General features: G+C 41.0%; 1 protein-coding gene across 1 annotated transcript; it reads right to left on the reverse strand.

Moving 5' to 3' along the window:
• Positions 1-1,149: 1,149 nt before the first annotated feature.
• Positions 1,150-17,027, reverse strand: ALDH7A1 (aldehyde dehydrogenase 7 family member A1). Its single transcript, XM_072360031.1, has 18 exons — positions 16,826-17,027; positions 16,650-16,703; positions 16,372-16,437; positions 15,346-15,426; positions 13,537-13,660; positions 12,886-13,018; positions 12,224-12,268; positions 9,466-9,543; positions 8,687-8,784; positions 7,715-7,756; positions 5,617-5,711; positions 4,815-4,899; positions 4,447-4,553; positions 3,551-3,667; positions 3,043-3,140; positions 2,807-2,880; positions 2,274-2,349; positions 1,150-1,646 (listed from the first exon to the last, which is right to left on the reverse strand). The coding sequence occupies exons 1-18, from the start codon at positions 17,006-17,008 to the stop codon at positions 1,592-1,594; spliced, it is 1,611 nt and encodes a 536-aa protein (XP_072216132.1). The 5' UTR covers positions 17,009-17,027; the 3' UTR covers positions 1,150-1,591.
• Between the last annotated feature and the right edge of the window lie 1,658 nt (positions 17,028-18,685).

The raw sequence follows: 18,685 nt of genomic DNA on the forward strand, positions 1-18,685 counted from the left end.
CTGTATACATATCTGGAATTGCCTCAACCCAGGTTCAAAATCTTGCACTTTTGCTTTAATGAGCCTCACTAGTTTCACAAGGACCCACCTTGTGGGAGTTCTTTGCTTCTGCTACTCAAGCACTACATAGTTGGGGAGTGGTGGTCAATTGCTTGTGCATCACTTCTACACATCTGTAGGCATATACACACACATATACAGTCCTAGCTGTTATCCTTTTCCTTTTTTCTATCTTAGTGAGTAGTTTTATCTCAACCTACAGGTTCTACTTCTTTTTCTCTTGATTCTCCCACCCATTGGGAATGGGGCTGGGGAGTGAGTTTCTGACTGTGTGCTGCTTAGCCACCTGCCCAGATAAACTACAGCAGTAGGAAAAAAAACCTTTGGCTGCCTACTCTACTCTACTCTTCAAGAAGTGGTATTCAAAGGTTTCTATACCACAGATGTAAAATTCAAAATGCTGTTTTAAAACAGCGGCTATTACAATGTAGAAGACTTGGCAGTGCTGTCATGCATTGGCTCTTTTGGATAGTTTGGGTGTTGCTGTTGTCAGATCTTAGAATCAAGGTATATCTAAAGCCAAATTAGAAAGAAATCCTAGAATCTGAGACAAAAATAAATGTTTTCTGTTATGTTTACAGTCTCTCTCAGCAGTCTCTGAAGTTACTCACTGAAAAGCAGCAGCCTAGAAGTGCCATGCCTCTCTTTGGCTTGTATTCTGCACAAAGTTCCCAGCTGCGTTCCCCATGGCAACAGCCTTCAGCCTCCATGAGAAAATCCCACTTATTTGAAGTGGGATATAAACATTTCCCCTTGCTCAAAGAGTTTTCCCTCCTCTCTGCTTATCTGGTTCTTGAGCTTGTTTGACCCCAGAGTGTTGCAAGGACCCTGACAACCAGCTCTGAAATCTCCTAGTTGTAGAGATGTTTACAAAAGCCTGCAGTGCCTCTTGATCTTATCTGTTACCTCTCAACATACGGAGTTAAAAGTTTCCTTTCTGAAGGAGAGGCAGGAAAACTGAAGTGGTCCATTTAGCCCAATGACATTTCTCTCAGATGTCAGCTCAGTGTGAAAATGGCCAGCCTGCTGACTGCTCCTGCTCCAAAAACAATGAGCAAAAAAACATAAACTTAGAAGGCCAAGAGATTTCACAAAATGTAAGTTTATTTATGCATTGAAAAATAGGTCTGTACTGTCCACCCCCCACAGCACCAAGCATCTGTATGAAACTCAATGTATAGTGTGAAACGCAGACCTACCAAATGGAAAAATAACAGGAAATGGTAGGGAGGCAAGAAACAGAGACAGTGAAGGACTGTGATAAGGCAACAGAAGATTATCTAGGCCACCTCAATCCAAGTTTATTAACTCCGGTCATTTTTCCCTTCTTCCCAAAGATATTTCATATCTGAAGACTGAAGTAGTGATTTCATACATTAGAAGTCAAACAATTTTTTAGAGTATCTGATTTTCTGACAGAATCAGCATTGCAGTTAGCTGAATTTCAGACCGCTTTCCTCACCACGAGTTTTAGAAGGTACAAGGTTTTGAAATGCTAGGAGAGTTCCTGGCACAGTCATTCATAAGGTTGCTACTGAAACTTGATTCCTTGAGCCAAAGGTAAATCCTTGCTGTAGTTGATCGTACTGGAAGAGAAACAATTATTTAGACAGATTATGCAGCCTCCTTCCTATGTATACAGCTTCTAACTGGTTGCACGGTAAGCAAGTCAGCACAGGAAAGTGCAGGAGATAGCAAGAGGGAATAGCAAAGACTGACTGCTACAAAATACCCTGCACAACATCCATGGGGAGATACCCAACACTTCAATTAATCACCCACACAAAGGCAAAACTGGCCCCTCTCTCTGTGGTTCCTATACATCTATTTCCTGAGGTTTCACTAGTCTCATTTTTTGCTTACTTTAACATCAAGAAAGAGGTGAAGGAAAAAACATTATAAAGCAAAAACAATGTTAAAAGAATAATTTATGTTTCTAGATCCTAGAAACCATCCCGCTCTGTAAAAGGACATGTTCATCTTAAGGAACATGTCAACAACATCTTTAAGTGGGTAAAGAAATGTCTTTAATGAAATCACTCTCTATTGGGAACACAAACATAATTTCCTACATGATGAGAAAGACAAACTGAACTTTTTCATGATTATCTCACATTTAGTGAAGATAACTTCCCATAGTCAGGGGTTTATTTTGGGCTTTATCAAGCCCGTACGTAATTTTACATTTGTTTGAAAAGAAAAACGTATCTTACCACGTTGACCTTCTCATATAAAGCTTCCATGAATCACTTCCAGATTCTCTTCCCCCACCAGTATGCTTTTCACCACCTGCAGGGAAAAAGGTTGTAAATGGAAACATGACATTTTTTTTGGAGCACGGAAACCTGGGTTAGCTCCAGGAGGTTCAACTATAAAAACTCATGGAAAAAACATCCCTATCCTTCATTCTAAGCCTGAAACAAATTGCCAAGTCACCACTATATACAACTCACATAGTTAATTCTCTCAATTCAAATAAACTTCATTCCTTTCCTCAGATTCATTATTTAGATAGACTGATTAAAGCCTTGAAAAAATAAGACGAGGAGATCCAAGTTAAGCTAATTTTACAACGCTTTAATTTCGTCTCCATCCTTTCTTTTCATGGAAAGCTAATAATATCATTAGATAAATGAAGAGTCATTAAAAAAAAATGAAACCACAGGGGTAATATCAAGACACTAGACCCAGCACTAGAGATTTCACTATTTAAAGAAAGAAAAAGCATATGCTGTAAGTAACATACCAAAAGCACCGCCAATCTCTGCCCCACTTGTTGGGATGTTGACATTCACAATGCCACAGTCAGATCCCTTTGGCCTATGGACAAAGGTAAGACAACTACTGATCAGGATCAGCAAAGATCTTTCTGTTACATAAGAGCTGAACAGTGTTCTTCTAGCAACACATGTACGTATAAAAACAAAACAAAAAATAGTAAACTTAACTTTTAACAATGTAAAAAAATATTCTGAATCATACCCAAGCCAGCGAAAAATCCTTCCCAAATCCCTGGTAAAGATACTGCTGGAAAGACCTTGTTTTACTTCATTATTCCAGGCAAAAACCTCCTCTTCCTCCTAGAAAGAAAGAAGGTCAATAGCTGAACAACATCCATTCAAAATAATTCAAAAGAAGCACTGTTTTTTAATTCCAGTATGCTACAGACGTAATGCAAATAAATGGAATACCACTTTGCAAATACATATGTAACAAATAAAGGATGGATTTATTTATGGATATCCCCACCACTGCAGAGAAGGACAAAACTTACTATAGAGTAGGCTGACATCAATGAAAAAATCTGTTTCTGCACAGACGTAGCTCAGTATCTTCACAGAACATGCACAAATGTAGCTATGTGTGGAGATAAGCCATTACAGTGCAGAACAACACTGCATCTTAGACTGTCAGGAAAACTGCATATATACATCAGAAAATGCTCTCCTGACATCCCAGACATGAGGCACAATTCACTCTGCCATCTTACCTTAAATTTCAGCACATACAGTATAGGAGCAAATGTCTCTGTGTGGACAATGGGTGCATTATGGGCAAGGCCAGTCACAATGGTTGGTTCAACATAGTTTCCAGGGCGGTTTATAACCTTCAAAGTACAAAAGAAAAGAACTGAGTAAGTTCAGCCAAACTAGCATCCTGCTTAGTACCAGTGTGGGAAGGGAATCCTTCATAGTTTTATTACTGTAGTTGTACCAATCGATCAGAAATTGAAGTTCAGATCATCTTTGTAGATAACCTGGAATTTACTATTTACATGTCTAATATATAGAAGTATAACTTTGTTTGCTAAATAAGAAATTAAATCTCCAACTCTACCAGCTGGAAAAAAACCAGTTACTTTCTCCCACTTGATCAGTAAGCCAACTAGAAATTTAGAGGCAGTAGGAATAATGAAGAATAACCTATAAAAACAAGAATTCTCAGACTATCAGTTAAGTCCTGGAGAAATACACATCGCACATGAAGGCTGCACTGAAAGTAATGCCTCCTTCTACAAGTGCTGCATGCAGGCTTTTCTGCTAGCAGTTTCTTTGAATCGTCAGCATTTCTCAAAGTTTGATAGAGTGAACCCAGGAATAGAACAGCAGTTTTTCTTTACTGTGTGCACAGCAGTCCCCATTCACATTGCTGTCTGTATTTTCACCATCCTCTGAGACTGAAGAGTAGTGCAGGGAACTGCTGAAAGTTCACAGCCGTTTCTCGGCTTTCTATATAAAACTGTCTTTACTGTAAGCACAGGACTCCAATTTGGACATTTCGAGACTGACTGACATAAACTGAAATACAATTTGGCCTAAGCCACAATGCTACCGTACTTTTTCCCCTAGGAAATTAACTGTAGAAGGGAGAATAAAAGTAAGTCACCTTTCCACCACAGACCACAGAGCCACCTTGTTGTTTTGCTTGTTGTACTGCATCAAGAAACATTTTCACTGCTTCTTTAGTGTGAAGGGGACCATACAGAGTGTCAGCTAAAGAAAAATCCAAAGACATTATTTCAGAACTGTAAACTTTCAGTAACGTTCTTGTAAAATTTGATAAGTAACTATTTAATCTGCCCAAAGATGAACAGTGACAGCAGGATTCTTTACCGTCCTTTCAGGGACTGCATTCTGAATGAAACCATTCTGTGGTAAACTGCTAAAATTAGCAGTTCAATTGCTTCAGAATTTTAACAGAAAGATGCGAACTGAAATATATCCTAAACCCATGAGTTGGAAACTTCTACTTACAGTCCCATGGATCACCGATGCGGACCTGGGCATAGGCCTTCGCAAGCTTTTCCACCACTTCATCATGGATACTTTCATGGAGGAACTAAACGAAACATGGTAAGAAGACTGTAAGCCAGCAAAGCCTATGTCATTCCTCCTGAAGCACTACTGCACTTTGAATAGCGCCAAAGGAAGTGCAGAGGTAGTGCTGCTCGTATTTATCTAATACTGAGCTTAAATGAATACAGTAGGAAGTTTGAAAACAGGAGTATCGCCAAGAAGGCAAATCGTGAAGATTTAAAAGAACTAAAGGAACAAAAACTCTACATCTTTTTGGATGAAAATGTATCTCATCAACACAGTTCTGAAAAGACTAAGGAGATGCACGCTGACACGATAATACTTCTACACTTCTTCAAAATGATTGGTTTGAAAAACTGGAGGGGGAAAAAAGCATCAGGAGATCCATGCACCCTTGCTCTTCTGAAACCCCACAAACCAAAACCTGAACCAACCACAATCAAATTTAAGTAAGTTCTGGCAATGGAAGTGGAAAGAATCAAAGACAACACGATGTGCTGAGTTTTTGGACCATGTGAGAAACACATTCTCAGAAGCCCTCTGGCGCTAGAATTACAGTGACAAGCTGCAGCTACCTTCTTTTCCTAACATCACATTGATATCAGAGGGAATAAAATATGCCAAACAAATATTTCTTATTTTCCATGATATAAAGTAACCAATAAGAATTTTCTGAGCTAATTTGGAATTAATTGTTGAAGTCAGGGCTATCCAAACCAGTTCAGTTAGATTTACACACCAGTCTTCTGGCAGTTGTGCATCGCTGACCCGCTGTTCCCACAGCAGCAAACAGTGTAGATGGGATGACTAGGTTCAGGTCTGCATCTTCAAACACTTAACAGAAGTTAAACAGCAGTATGTCAGTAAAGCAAAGAGAAAAGGTGCAAAACGGTGTTAAAGAGCTGAAGGCTCTCTAAATTCACCAGATTTAAGACACTAAATAGCATGCAATAAATTCTAGCAAGGTGCTCAAGAAGCACGAAGAATAATAGCATAGCACATGAACACACACAAAGGCTACTCAGAAAGCAATGCCTCTTATTTCATCATGTTGACCAATGCTGGCAGTGGTTTGGCAGCAGGGCTTGAATGTGCCATGGCAGTAGAGGGGCAGTTGGATAAAATGGCACCTGATATAGAAGTGCATATAAAACAAATGTGCAACTGAATTCCTCCATGAGTTAACTGCACCCAGTGACACTCAACGCTTGCTAAGCATTCATGGAGACCAAACAGTGGATGTTACCACAGTGGGGCAGTGGGTGTTGTGTTTCAGCAGTGGTGACAGTGACAAGACACACTACGTACAGAACAATCATGCAAAGCTGTCACACCACAAAATGAAGAGCATCTCAAACAGCTCATCTGCACCAATCAGTGAATTACAATCAGAAAGTTGTGTGCAGAGCTGAGCATCAGCTTCAGTGTGTTTGAAATGATGGTGGCAATGCTGGAATACCACAAAGTTTGCACCAGGTGAGTGCCACAAATAGGACAGGAAAAGGAGGAACGAAGTATACAGGTTTGTCAGGATCTACTGAACCAATGCAAAGCTGATGGTAACTTAATGATTCGCCTTTCATTACCAGAGACGAAATGTGGTGTCATCACTACAAACCAGAGTCAAAATGAAAGTTCATGAAATAGTGAAACATGAATTCCCCATCAAAGTTCAAGACTCAATACCCTCAGTGGGTAAAGTGATGTTTTCACTGTAGAGTCTGGATTTGATGTCTTCTGACTTCCATTTATTTAGGCAGATGAAAGATACTGCATAAGCAATATCTTTCTAGCAACGTTGCTGTCAGAACCTCACCTCTACTGGTCCATATTTGTATGAGCATGATATGCAGGCTCTTGTTCATTGCTGGCAAAAATGTATATCTAATGGTGATGACTACATTGAAAAAGAGTGTTTCGTACCTGAAAATCTGCTCAATCAAATAGTGTTACTGAGCAATTTGTTACAGTCTCCATGAATACAAATAGGAGGCATTGCTATCAAAGTGACTTATGTTCAAAAACATCTCAGATTTCCCATGCTTATACACCTGAATTCAACACGTGCAATTGGACGTAAAGAGATCTCTGAACTACTGTAAAGAGCCACAACAAAGGTTGCAAAAACCTCAGATTCATTTTAATTCAACAAGGTACAAGCAATTTCTTGCCCTTCTGCACCTTCCCTCTATGAGACGACTAGTATCATAAAGAGGAATGTACCCAGGTGGCACACAGAAAAACAGCTGCTAAAACACACAGCTAACCAACGTAAATGTAAGATGCAAATAAGCTGAAGAAATGTGTGTGGCTAGAAGACATAGAAATATTTAAAGCAGAACAAGTAAGCACAAGACCCAGAGGATATCACTCAGCTTAACCAGACCCAAAGCATTTGGGGGAGACAAATCTGAGACAAAGTCCAAGCTAGTGAGCTGAACACCTATGTGCTTTTCCTCCAAATACCTTAAGTGGTCAAATATTGTCATAGATGGCATTTATATGACTGTCTATATATATATGCAGATGTACTTTTATTCTGCAATGATAAAAATTGTGTTCAAGTGATTGGATCCTAGAGTCAAATTTCATGAGCAGCAGTGTTCACAACCCCATGCCATTCAATTCAAAACTATTTACATGAGTTTGAACTCTGCTTTTTATCCTAAATCACTGCCCCTCGGCAATATCAAAGACATGAAAAGGTGATAAAAACACACCAAAACATTCTACTAAGCACTTTATGAAAGAAGATAAAAAGAACAATTTGTTACAAACACATGTATACTAAGTTTCAAATAATGTCTATGGGTCTAAAATTCTACACTGCATATTACCAATGATGGCATTGTTTCCTCCCAGTTCCAACAGACTCCGGCCTAATGAAAACACACAAGGATTACATCAGTTGTACATATACTCAGTATGCATTTCAGCAAAGTAGTAAGTAATCAGATTTAGACTTCAGTCCACTTTCCTTTCTGGACAGAAATTTTTAGGCATCATTGTCAACCAACTGCACTAGCCAAAGCAGTAAATGATACTGAACATCACACCTACAGCACAGTGCAAAGAACAACACCTGGAGAACAGCTGGAGAAGAAAAAAGCATAAAAAAAAATAAAGTATGAAGCAAAATAGCACTAGAAAAGAAAACAAAACAAGCTGCAGAATAAATAATACAAGGCAGATGAAGATTAGGAGGTGCTATGCATATAAAAATGAGTAAATTAATACTTCAGCAGCCTTAATTATTTCCCTAACAGCTGCTTTATCTGAAATCTAAAAGAAAGAATCACCATCTACTTAGGAATTAAACTTTGCAACCTATCCTGAAATTTTTTGGCATTTAGGACCTTGTCCACAATATATTCCTTTCAAGACTAAAAACTTAGAACCTTGCAACTGTGCATGGGTTCACACCTATACAATTTTTATTTGAAGACTTATCTCAAGGGCGCTGCATTTTCTCATGTATTTATAAGGAGTAAAAGTGAAGGGATATTTTTTTCATGAATGGATTTTCCAAAAACTGTCATTTGCCAGTCACAAGAACTTACACCAAATTAACTGCAGTAAAATCGATTTGTGGACATCGTGGGGAAAAAAAACACCACCAACAACAACTGAATTGTAACTGAACTAGAAGAAAAAGGAATAGCCAGACCTGAGCAGTTTCCTCATCTTACCTTCATCAAGATGAAAAATGTTTAAACAGGAGATAGGTGAAACAAGTTGTATTTTAAAATCCTATGAGGTTACCCTACCTTTCCCAAGCACAAAAAGAAAAATAAAAGACTCCCACTCACCGAATCTCTCCTGAACCATGAGCGCTACCTGCTTGCCCACCTCCGTGCTGCCAGTGAAAGACAGCAGGTCCATTCTCCCATCTCTCGCCATTGCTGTCCTGCACAACAGGACATGCCACCACATTTACAGGAAGAGCAAACAGCTGGAAAAGCTGCTCACACCTCCCATGTAAACCAAACATCGGGTAAATGAAAAGCCATCAGGAAAGCTTCTTATCACTCAGAGAAGAGAGACAAGACTGCTTCCCTGCCCTGCTTCATGCAAAATAAGAAGTGCATCACCTGTACAACTAAATACATGCCAAAGAACACAACGACATCAATTTCAACTGTTCTGTTCCCTAAGATAAGCACCCCTACAATACCTATCATCTATTTTGATATCACTTCTCTTGAAATGCTGAGCTATTAATCTGCAGTAGGAATTTACACATTTTAGAGCTTCCAAGCCACATTACACAAATACACACAGGTGCACAGCCTAGTGTAAGCATGGAACATGGGGGACCATTCTTCTCTACAAATGGCCTGAAATACTGATGGACTAAATAAATAAATAAATAAGGGAGAATGATGAATGAAATTTTTAATGTTGGCCATATCCTTTGCGTGTAACTACATGCAGTAGAATGAAAACTGATCCTCGTCTCTTCATTTCTTCATTTCACTGGAATGTCTGGTAAATTACTTGTTAATAGCTAATCTCAGAACAGCAAGTAGAAATACATAGTATGTTTGCAGCAGATACAAACTCACAAAACACAAGAGATGTTACCTACCCTATCTCCGCTCCACCACAGACCAAAGAACAGACAGCTCCAGGTATCTTGTTATCCTCCAGGACTTTGGCAATAATCCTAGAATCAAACATATGAAAAATTCAGTTATCTAATGGGCGCAAATAATAAGCAATGAGCTATTAAAGACATATGAGAAAGCCTCAGAATTTATTTATTTTTTAAAGCACCAATCTTGCAGATAGTCTATACAATAAATACACACTCAAGGACATTACAATCACTGCTCAGGGAGAAAAACGCTTGACAATATATTCCCTTTGCATCCACATAACTGACACAGAGAAGCACTGCAGCAGTGTATAAAAACCTCATCCCTACAACCTTTCACCATTAGAAAGAGATGTTTACATAACTTTAAGAAGTTACTTAAAAATCATAGAATCACAGGAGCTGGAAGGATCCTCTGGAGATCATCTGGTCTGCACCCCAGCATCCCCAGAGTAGGCTGCACAGGACAGATTCCAGGTAGGTCTTGAATGTCTCCAGAGGATGAGGCTCCACAATCTCTCCAGTGCTCTGTCATCCCCACAGTAAAGATTTCTTTTTTCTCAGCTTCAGACGAAACTTCCTCTGTTCCATTTTAAGCCCACTGCTCCTTGTCCAGTCAACGTGCACCATCAAAAAGAGCCTGGTCCCATTTGCTTGGCTCCCACCTTTAACTTATTCATAAGCATTGATAAGATCCGCTCTTTGTTTTCTCCAAGCTAAAGAGATCTAGGCATCCCAGACTTTTTACACAGGGAAGAAGTTCCTGGCACTTAATCAACTTTGTGGTTCTCCACCACAGTCTCTCTGGTAGGTCCCCATCTTTCTTGAGCTGAGAAGCCTGTAACTGGACACAGTATTCCAGATGTGGCCTCACCAAAGGCAGAGCAGAGGAGAAGGATCAGCTCACCAGGATACCAATGACCTTCTTAGCCACAAAGGCATGCTACTGGCTCATTCTGCTGTCCACAGGAACACACAGGTCCTTCTCCACAGAGCACCTCTCCAGTAAGTCAGCCCCTAACCTACACTCATGCATGTGGTTGTTTTTCTCCAGGTGTACGATTCTATGCTTGACCTTATTCAGTCTCATCTGGTTCCTCTCTGCCCAACTCTCCAGCCAGTCCAGGTCTTGCTGAATGGAAGCACTGCTTTCTGGTGTGTCAGCCACTGCTCTCTGCAACATCAGCAAACTTGCTGAGGGGGTACTCTATCCCTTTCTTCAGGTCACTGACAAAGATGTTAAAGACCAGACCCAGTACTGATCCCTGGAGAACACACTGCTAGCTGCAGACCTCCAAACAGACTCAGCACTGCTTTGCATCATAATCCTCCATGTCACCCAGCTCTCAGTCCACCTCACCATCCCACACTTCCTAAGCTTACCTACAAGGATGTTACAGGAGACAGAGTCAAAAGCCTTGCTTATGTTAAGGTAGGCAGCATCCACTGATCACCCCTCATCTACCCATAGAATTCCACCAGGTTGCTCTAGCCTATTTTCCTTAGTGCTGACAACCTTATTTTCTTCCACTTGCTTGGATATGAAATCCAGAATAAGTTGTTCCATCACTTTTCCAGAGACAGAGATGGAAGCTAAGTGCTCTGTAGTTTCTTGAGTCTTCCCTCTTGCTCTTTCTGAAGACTGGAGTGACACTGGCTTTGTTCCAGTCCTCAGAAACCTCTCCTGTTCCCCATGACCTTTCAGAGATGACAGAAACTTCTGCCAGTTCCCTCATCACCAACAGTTGCATCCCATCATGGCACATGGATGCAAACACTTTGCCTAGATTATCTCTGACCAGATCCTGCTCCACCAAGGGGTTTTCCTTCTCCAGGCTCCTTTTCTTACCTCCAGAATTCCTGAGGGTCAGTCTTTGCAGTAACAGTAACTAAGGAAGAACTTAGGAGTAACTAAGCAGTAACTAAGGAGGCACTTACAAACTGCCTTCTAAGTGTCCTCCATTACCGAGGCACTCATCTTATTCAGCATTACATCCACATTTTCCCCAGAATTTCTTTGCTATAAATAAAATTAAAGAAGCCCTTCTTGTTTTTCATGATCTCCTTTGTCAGACACAATACTTCCAAGTAGCCAGGAGACCTGTTCTCAGGTCCACAGTTGCAAGACTAAGAAATACATCATTTTAAAGAACTCAACTTATATTGTGCATAAATCTTTGCATTATGCAGTAGATACACACTTAAAATGCCAGCATAGTAAGGGAAGTAGTAATAAATATAGAGCAAGTGTCACTATGACATTTATTTGTCAGAATTCTCCTATCAGGGATGAGTTTTGAAGCCTGAAAAGACATGCTATGATGTTACTAGTTCTAGATAATAAGGACTGTGTGAACATATCTTCAGGAGATAGGTCTATAGAGCCAACCAGAAGAATTTGCCACCCTCTCAAAAAATGAAAAAAAAAACACAAAACCACATAACCAAGTGCTGACTGCAAAATAAATGGATGATTCAGAAATATGAGTGACTAAGGGTAGCAGAATTGTATGAGCTATTCATCTACAGAAAAGCAAACACCACAGCTGGATGTTCCTCAGCAGAAGCACAGCACTGGTCCCAGAAGAAAATAAAAGGACAATTGTACAGGTAACAAGCAATATATACTGTATACTGTCACTTTATCTGTTACAAGGGAAAAGCAGTTCTTCTCACCACTAAGCACTATCTCACCCAGAAGACAATTTGTTTAAAAAGGAAAACAGAAAGCAAAGGAGCCAGAACTCACTTTGTAACAGCTACACTTGTTAGAGACGTTGTGGGAGCACCTTTCCTGGAAAAAAATAAATAAATAAAAAAATATATATTATAATTGTTTCCAATTCTTCAAATGGGAAATAGTTGAATTACTTATTTATTATGGTATATCTTTGTATGCTTAAGCTGGTTTTCAGGTGCATGTTAAGACAAGAACCCACAGGCAGCTCTGTCCAGTGATGAGTATTTAGATCTGATGAGTTCATTGTGAACTGGAGGTGTGCTAGATATCACAGTGAGGCAGAGAGATGGAAAAGAAGCAGGAGCAGAGGGGCGGAAAGGAGAGTGGCTATTAAGATCCTTAATTTTATCTCTTAACAGCTCTGAAAACATTGATTTTTTGTTACTATCAGCATTGCTAAACCTCAGTTTATGTTTTTATTAATTTGCCATTTGACTAAATCCTGAATGGGTCTGGATTTCAACAACTCAAAGACACTAACAAGATTACAGAAAAAAAAAACAAAACTGCACTTTTTGACTACATATGCCTTACAAATAAACAGAATTTTCCTACAAGAATTAAAATCAAACATATGGAAACACGTGAAATAGGATAGCGATTACATGCCTGAGAAAATAGTTCTGCCATTTTATAATAGTGTTATAGCATGCTGGGAAGTTGTGCCTTACCAGAGACAAGCATTTCCACAGATCATTGCAATTGCACTGTTCCACCCGTACACTGCTACAGGGAAGTTAAAGGCTGTGATGATTCCCACTAACCCAACAGGATTCCACTGCTCTATAAGAGCGTGACCAGATCCTGAAGGAAAAGACAGAACATACCATGATTTGCATCCATTCAATGGACAAATAAGGCACATAAGGGCTCTACAGCTTACTGCACCAAGATTAGCTAGACTGTGGGGAAAAAACTAATGATAGTGAGAAACTTTGCTACTTAAACTACTCATATAATAGAACGCTGGTTGCTCAGTAAGTTAACAACTGACAAAAAGAATTCTCTTCTAAGCACACTGACAAAATTTTTACATGCTTTCCTCCAGCACTTTTGCTACAGAGATGGCAGAGAGAATCTAATGCTCCATGGAGCAGAGGAAAAATCTCTTGCCTCTCCTGATGGGTGTCATAGGACAGATACTTCATTAGGTGGCACTACTGTGCACATCTATTTATAAACAACATGCTTAATAACTCAAGCACAGAGATTTCACTGCACTACACCACCCTATATTTAGGATGTTACATCCTCAGCCTTGCACTAACACAAAAAATATATATACAATTTTAAATGGTAAAGAAAAAAAATGGAACACATACTTTCTGAAGGCAAGACAGGTCCACCAATCATTCGGGACAAACCAACAGCATAGTCACAGACATCAACGTACTCCTGCACTTCCCCAACACCCTCAACATAAATCTTTCCCATTTCCAAGGAGACCTGAAAATATCAGCAGCAAGATACATATATTTTTAATACACATTAATTTCCAATACATTTTGTCTCCTATTACTATCAGGTTTATGTGTACACCCAGTAAAATTCAATGTAGACTTTTTCAGTGTAAGACATTCACCTCTACAAGTTATCCAAAGCTTAAAGAAACAACATAGCATGTAACTACAAACAAGTCACACTCTCGTAAAGTAGGAGGAAATTAATAGAGAAAAATAGTAGAGAAAATTTAAAAATATATCCAATGAAAGAATTATTCAACAGTAATGAGTCTCATAGTTTGGGATCAAAGAACATTTCAGTCAGGACATTTTCGTATCTTTCATATATGCTGGGGAATATATTGGAAAAGAGGGATAACTACCCCAAAGCAAAGCGGTCATTTAGATTTTTCATAAGCAAATGACTCATTTTTACAGCATCTCAAAGCAAGTATGCAAGATTCAATTTTCAAATGCTGCTGAAAACGAATGCACACCTTCAGTCTTTCAGCCACCTAGATGTTTAATGTCTTTTTCTAAGCTATGGCCCTCTGCTAGAAGCATGTTATATGTGCACAGCAAAGAGATTGCCAGTGAGAGTATGATGATATTTGAAATCCACTCGTATACAAATTGAGAAGTCCCCCTTCACTCCCACTTCATTTTACAGTGATGTTAAGATAGTTACAAGCAACTTTACACAAATATCACCTACCACTTGAAGTTGAGGATTGTACTTTGAAAAAGCAAAGATTAAGACAGAGCTGACTAAACACATTCCTAGGTATTTCTAGGGTGCCTGTGGTCCCAAAGACTTGCTAGGCTACTCTGCTCACAGGGGAACTCCACATCTGACTTCTGCTTCAACCTAAAGAACAGGGAGCCGTTAAATGAGAAGTGAGAACACAAGAGTTCATGTAACACATTTGCTGGAAAGCTGTTTATAATTTGAGCCAACTCAGAACACGATGTCTGAACACCTCAAGACAGAAGGAAGAGCCCGTAGGCTCTTCACGTAGTTATTCGAGGATTCATGAGCTTACCTTCATGTAGTTATTCAACGACAGCTGTTTTTGAACAGCAACACATAAAGGTAAAAGGACAGCAGCAAGCTCCCCACTTTGCCTTCTTCCTTCTCTAGCAGCCAACTAATGTTTTAAAGGAATGGTCCTTCTACCTTTATACCTGACGTGGCACTGGAAGAATATCTCATTCAGCCCAAATCACCTTCTGAAACCTTAAACCTCCACATCTCAGTTCTCAAAACCCTACAGATCACCAGAAGAGAGCTCAAGGCTAAAAGCCTTGTATCAAAAGCCTTGTCCTGTCTTTTTCAGGACATTTTTAGTACACTACAGTGAGCAACTTCTCAGGTACAATAAGAAAACAGCATGGCAGCAGTTACAACACCCTTCTCTAGCCAGCGTACAGGCTCAAAATGAATTACACTTTTTTAATTTCTAAATCCACACCACAAATGCAACAAATCATTTTCAGTATACAATGTCAGAATGTAACTACCTGTTATCTTACACATTAAATCCCAAGTCCTTTAAGCAAGTCAACAGAACTAACAGCATTTTAACAGTTGTTAGGGTTAGTATTGCAGAGTGGTATGTTCAGACCATAGCAAAAGAGTTTTGACCATTCTACCCCCCTAAAGCTGAGCTGTTTCCTGAAGCACCTTACCAAGCTTCCTAGAACTTTGATTTTTTGTCTCAGGGCGTCACCAATCTGTCGTACTATTTCTCCACGCTTAGGTGCAGGGATCTAGTGAAAAAAGGGGAGAAAAAAGAAAAAAAAAAAGAAAAAAAGAGTATATTTGAGATTGAACATCTATGATTTCTTCATGTGTATTACGTTCACCTTCCATGCCTGCAGCAAGAGATCACCGACTGCGGTCATTTTTCATCCTCTTCCCAAGCTGCGGTTTCTCATTCATTTTTATCATGCAGTTGGATGACAAATCTCTTCCCACCTCACAGAGATCAACAACACTGCACACATCTGTATTTGTTCAAGCCTTTGTTTGCACTGAATGTGCAGAAGCCTTCAGATTAGTAGTTCTCTTTGTTTTATTGCGTCTGTTCAGACACAATGAAGTCTCAATCACAGGAAGAGTAAACTCAAGCAACAATTCTTTTTTAATGTAGTGTCAGTATATTAGATAAGAATCAAAAGTCAGGCTCAATAACACGCCTTTTTCATGTAACAACATATGTAGGATTAGAAACTAATGAAGAGATAGCTAGAAAGTGAGGAATCATCAGTGATAACGCACACTGACACTTTCAGTGAGGCTCAGTGAAACCAACATAATTCACAAACTAAAAGACAGCTCTGAGGTGAGGCTTTAAAGTCCTGGTGAACTTAAATACGCCTGGAGAGGTTACTTCCTCGCTTACCAGGTTTCAGAACTTCAACAGACCTGCTGGCAATGGCTTACAGGCACTAACCTGGGCAAACACACCAGGCTTCTTAAAACAAACATTTCTCTGAAGTCAACGTCCTCATTTTTGTGCTTACCGGTTAGAAATGCCAGCCGTGCAGCCCTGCACCTTGAGGCAGGCCCTCACTACAGATCTTTGCTTTAATGCAACACATGTAACATGATTATGTTTTTACACCTCCGACCAGCAGGGCAATGTAATGCCCTCTAACTGCCAGAAAGGCAATTAAATAGACAAACACCATAAGAGATAACGGATAACTTACATCAGCCCAGACTTTCCATGCCTCCTTAGCCTTCCTTACTGTTTCTTCATAATCCTCCAAACTAGCCTGCACGAAGAAGCAAGCCAAAGAGAAAGTTAGGAATACCAAAACTCTAAAATAAGCTCCATACAAAAAGCTTTTCTCACAGAATCACAGAATTCTATGCCCAGCTTGAGCACCGGGTACCTCGGGAGGGAAGACTGCATTATAAAAGATTACTTGCAAAGGAAAGTTATATGCTCTCATACGATATAAGCGGACAGCAGAGTCTCTCCTACCTGCCGCACTCTGGCGATGGGCTCGTTGTTGGCAGGGCAGTACGTGGTCACCACCTGGAGCAGAAGGACGGCCGTCAGCCGACAGACACAAGGCCGAATAGCGATGCCAGCAGACACCCGTCCCATCAGCCCTACCCCCCACCTAGGCCCATTCTCCACACCCGTCCCGGCCGCACCTGGCCGCCGCCGCCCCAGCTCCCATTGTAGACGCCCGGGTTGTCCTCCTGCAAGCCCAGTTCCCGCAGCCAGGCGTATTTCGGCTGCCCGATCAGCAACGAAGACATGGCGGCTGCGGGCCGACACCCGACCCGACGCGGCAGCAGCAGCACCGAGGCGGCAGCGCGGCTCCAACCCAGCATCGCCAGCGGCCGCACGCAGCTGGGTGGGCGACGCCTCGATGGCCGCCGGGCCCGCCCCCACGCAGCCCGCGCCGATTGGTGGGGGCGCAGCGGCGCCCACCGACAGGCCGCGACCACCCCCCCACGGCAGCGCCCCCTGGCGGTCGGCGGAGTGGCATACCCCGCGTTGCGGCCATCTGCCCTTAAAGCGCGGCCGGCCGCTGCTCCTTCTTTCGTGTATATGTAGATAGCGGGGGGTTGAAAGGAGATAATCCTTGAGGCCTTTTTTCAGGCCGTTCTCTGTGATTCTTTGATGACTGTAATGAATTACCGTTTGTTTTTGGGAACGTCATGTTTTCTATGGCCGAATCAATTGGGTGTAAGCGCTGGCGCTGACATCCAAATGCCTTGTCGCGTTCTAAAAGGAATAGGAAAAAGCCACAAACCTCAAGACTTGCTTCAGTTTATCTTTTGATTCCCACGACTGCTCACTCCTGCTTAATTGCACCAGCTGTAAGTAATTCACCCTTTGAGAAAAGATTATTCAAGTAGCTTTTTCAAGTGAAAAGCATATTTGGATGATTGTTTTAAAGCATTCTGATGTTGCTTTAGACCTGTATATGTCAGCGGCATACGTGCAAGACTGAGGTTTCACTTGTAAAAGAAAAGTGGCTTTGGAAACTATAAAGCTTGTAGGAGACATCAGTGCATTCACTTCTGAAGGAAGTATATAAAGGACATTGAACAAGGGCATCTTGAAAGGGAAATTAAAAGATAAAGCTCTCTTTCAGAAAGAGGATGAAACCTTACGTCTGTCTGGTTAAGGAGCACAGTCAAAAGAGTAACAGAGCTGACACTGTGCTTTTACAAACCTGACCTCAAGGAATTATCCTCTGTCTGGCACAGCGGATCAGTCCCTGGAGCTGATTGTTCACTGCTTGGCCTGCAGAGCTTACCGAGAAGGTGCTGGCTGGAGCTGGAACACCTTCTGCTCCTTTCACATCAGCCACCAAAACACATCAGGTAAAATTCCAGTTTCACGCTTGCCCTGGGGTGAGTTGGTTTTGATCTGGTGACCCAGAGGTTTAAAGCATCCTTTGAGCTGTTCCGTCTCCTGATGACTGTTAGTCGTAGCGCAGACTATCCCCTTCTCAAAAGGTTATTTTAGTGTAGACCAAATGTACACATGAAATAGGTTCCAGTTGTCTGAACAGCTTTATGTACCTGGTGAAGAGCAGTTCCTCATAGGCCTCAGGGTACAATAGGCTTTTGAAAGAGTACCTGGCTCACTTAGGCTTTTGTGGGCATAACTGTCATTGCATATTATCCATCCTGTATGATAAACCACCAACAGAAGAGAAGCCCTCTGCTTTGTGTTTGAAGTTGCCAAGAAACCTTGTGGAAACTACAGGTTCTAGTTACACCACTGAAGCTTCCCAGAGATGACCCCCATAAGATCAACTCTGAGGCTCTGATGCCTCCTATAGGAACAAAAATAGACAGGAGAAATACAGTAGCATAAGGATGCAGGCTTTCTCTCAGTATTAAATAATAAGGTTGTAAGTCCACCACCTCAAGACAATCAGGGTCCTGACAGCATTAACAGGCCTCCACCATGACTGGGTAGTGAGCCCTGTCCTGCTAGCTGCACTACCCCCCTTTGGCTTCCTGGGGAGCAAGGGATCCTTCCTGGGGGCG

Source organism: Excalfactoria chinensis, chromosome Z (genome assembly GCF_039878825.1).
Source record: "Excalfactoria chinensis isolate bCotChi1 chromosome Z, bCotChi1.hap2, whole genome shotgun sequence".
Lineage (NCBI taxonomy): Eukaryota > Metazoa > Chordata > Aves > Galliformes > Phasianidae > Excalfactoria > Excalfactoria chinensis.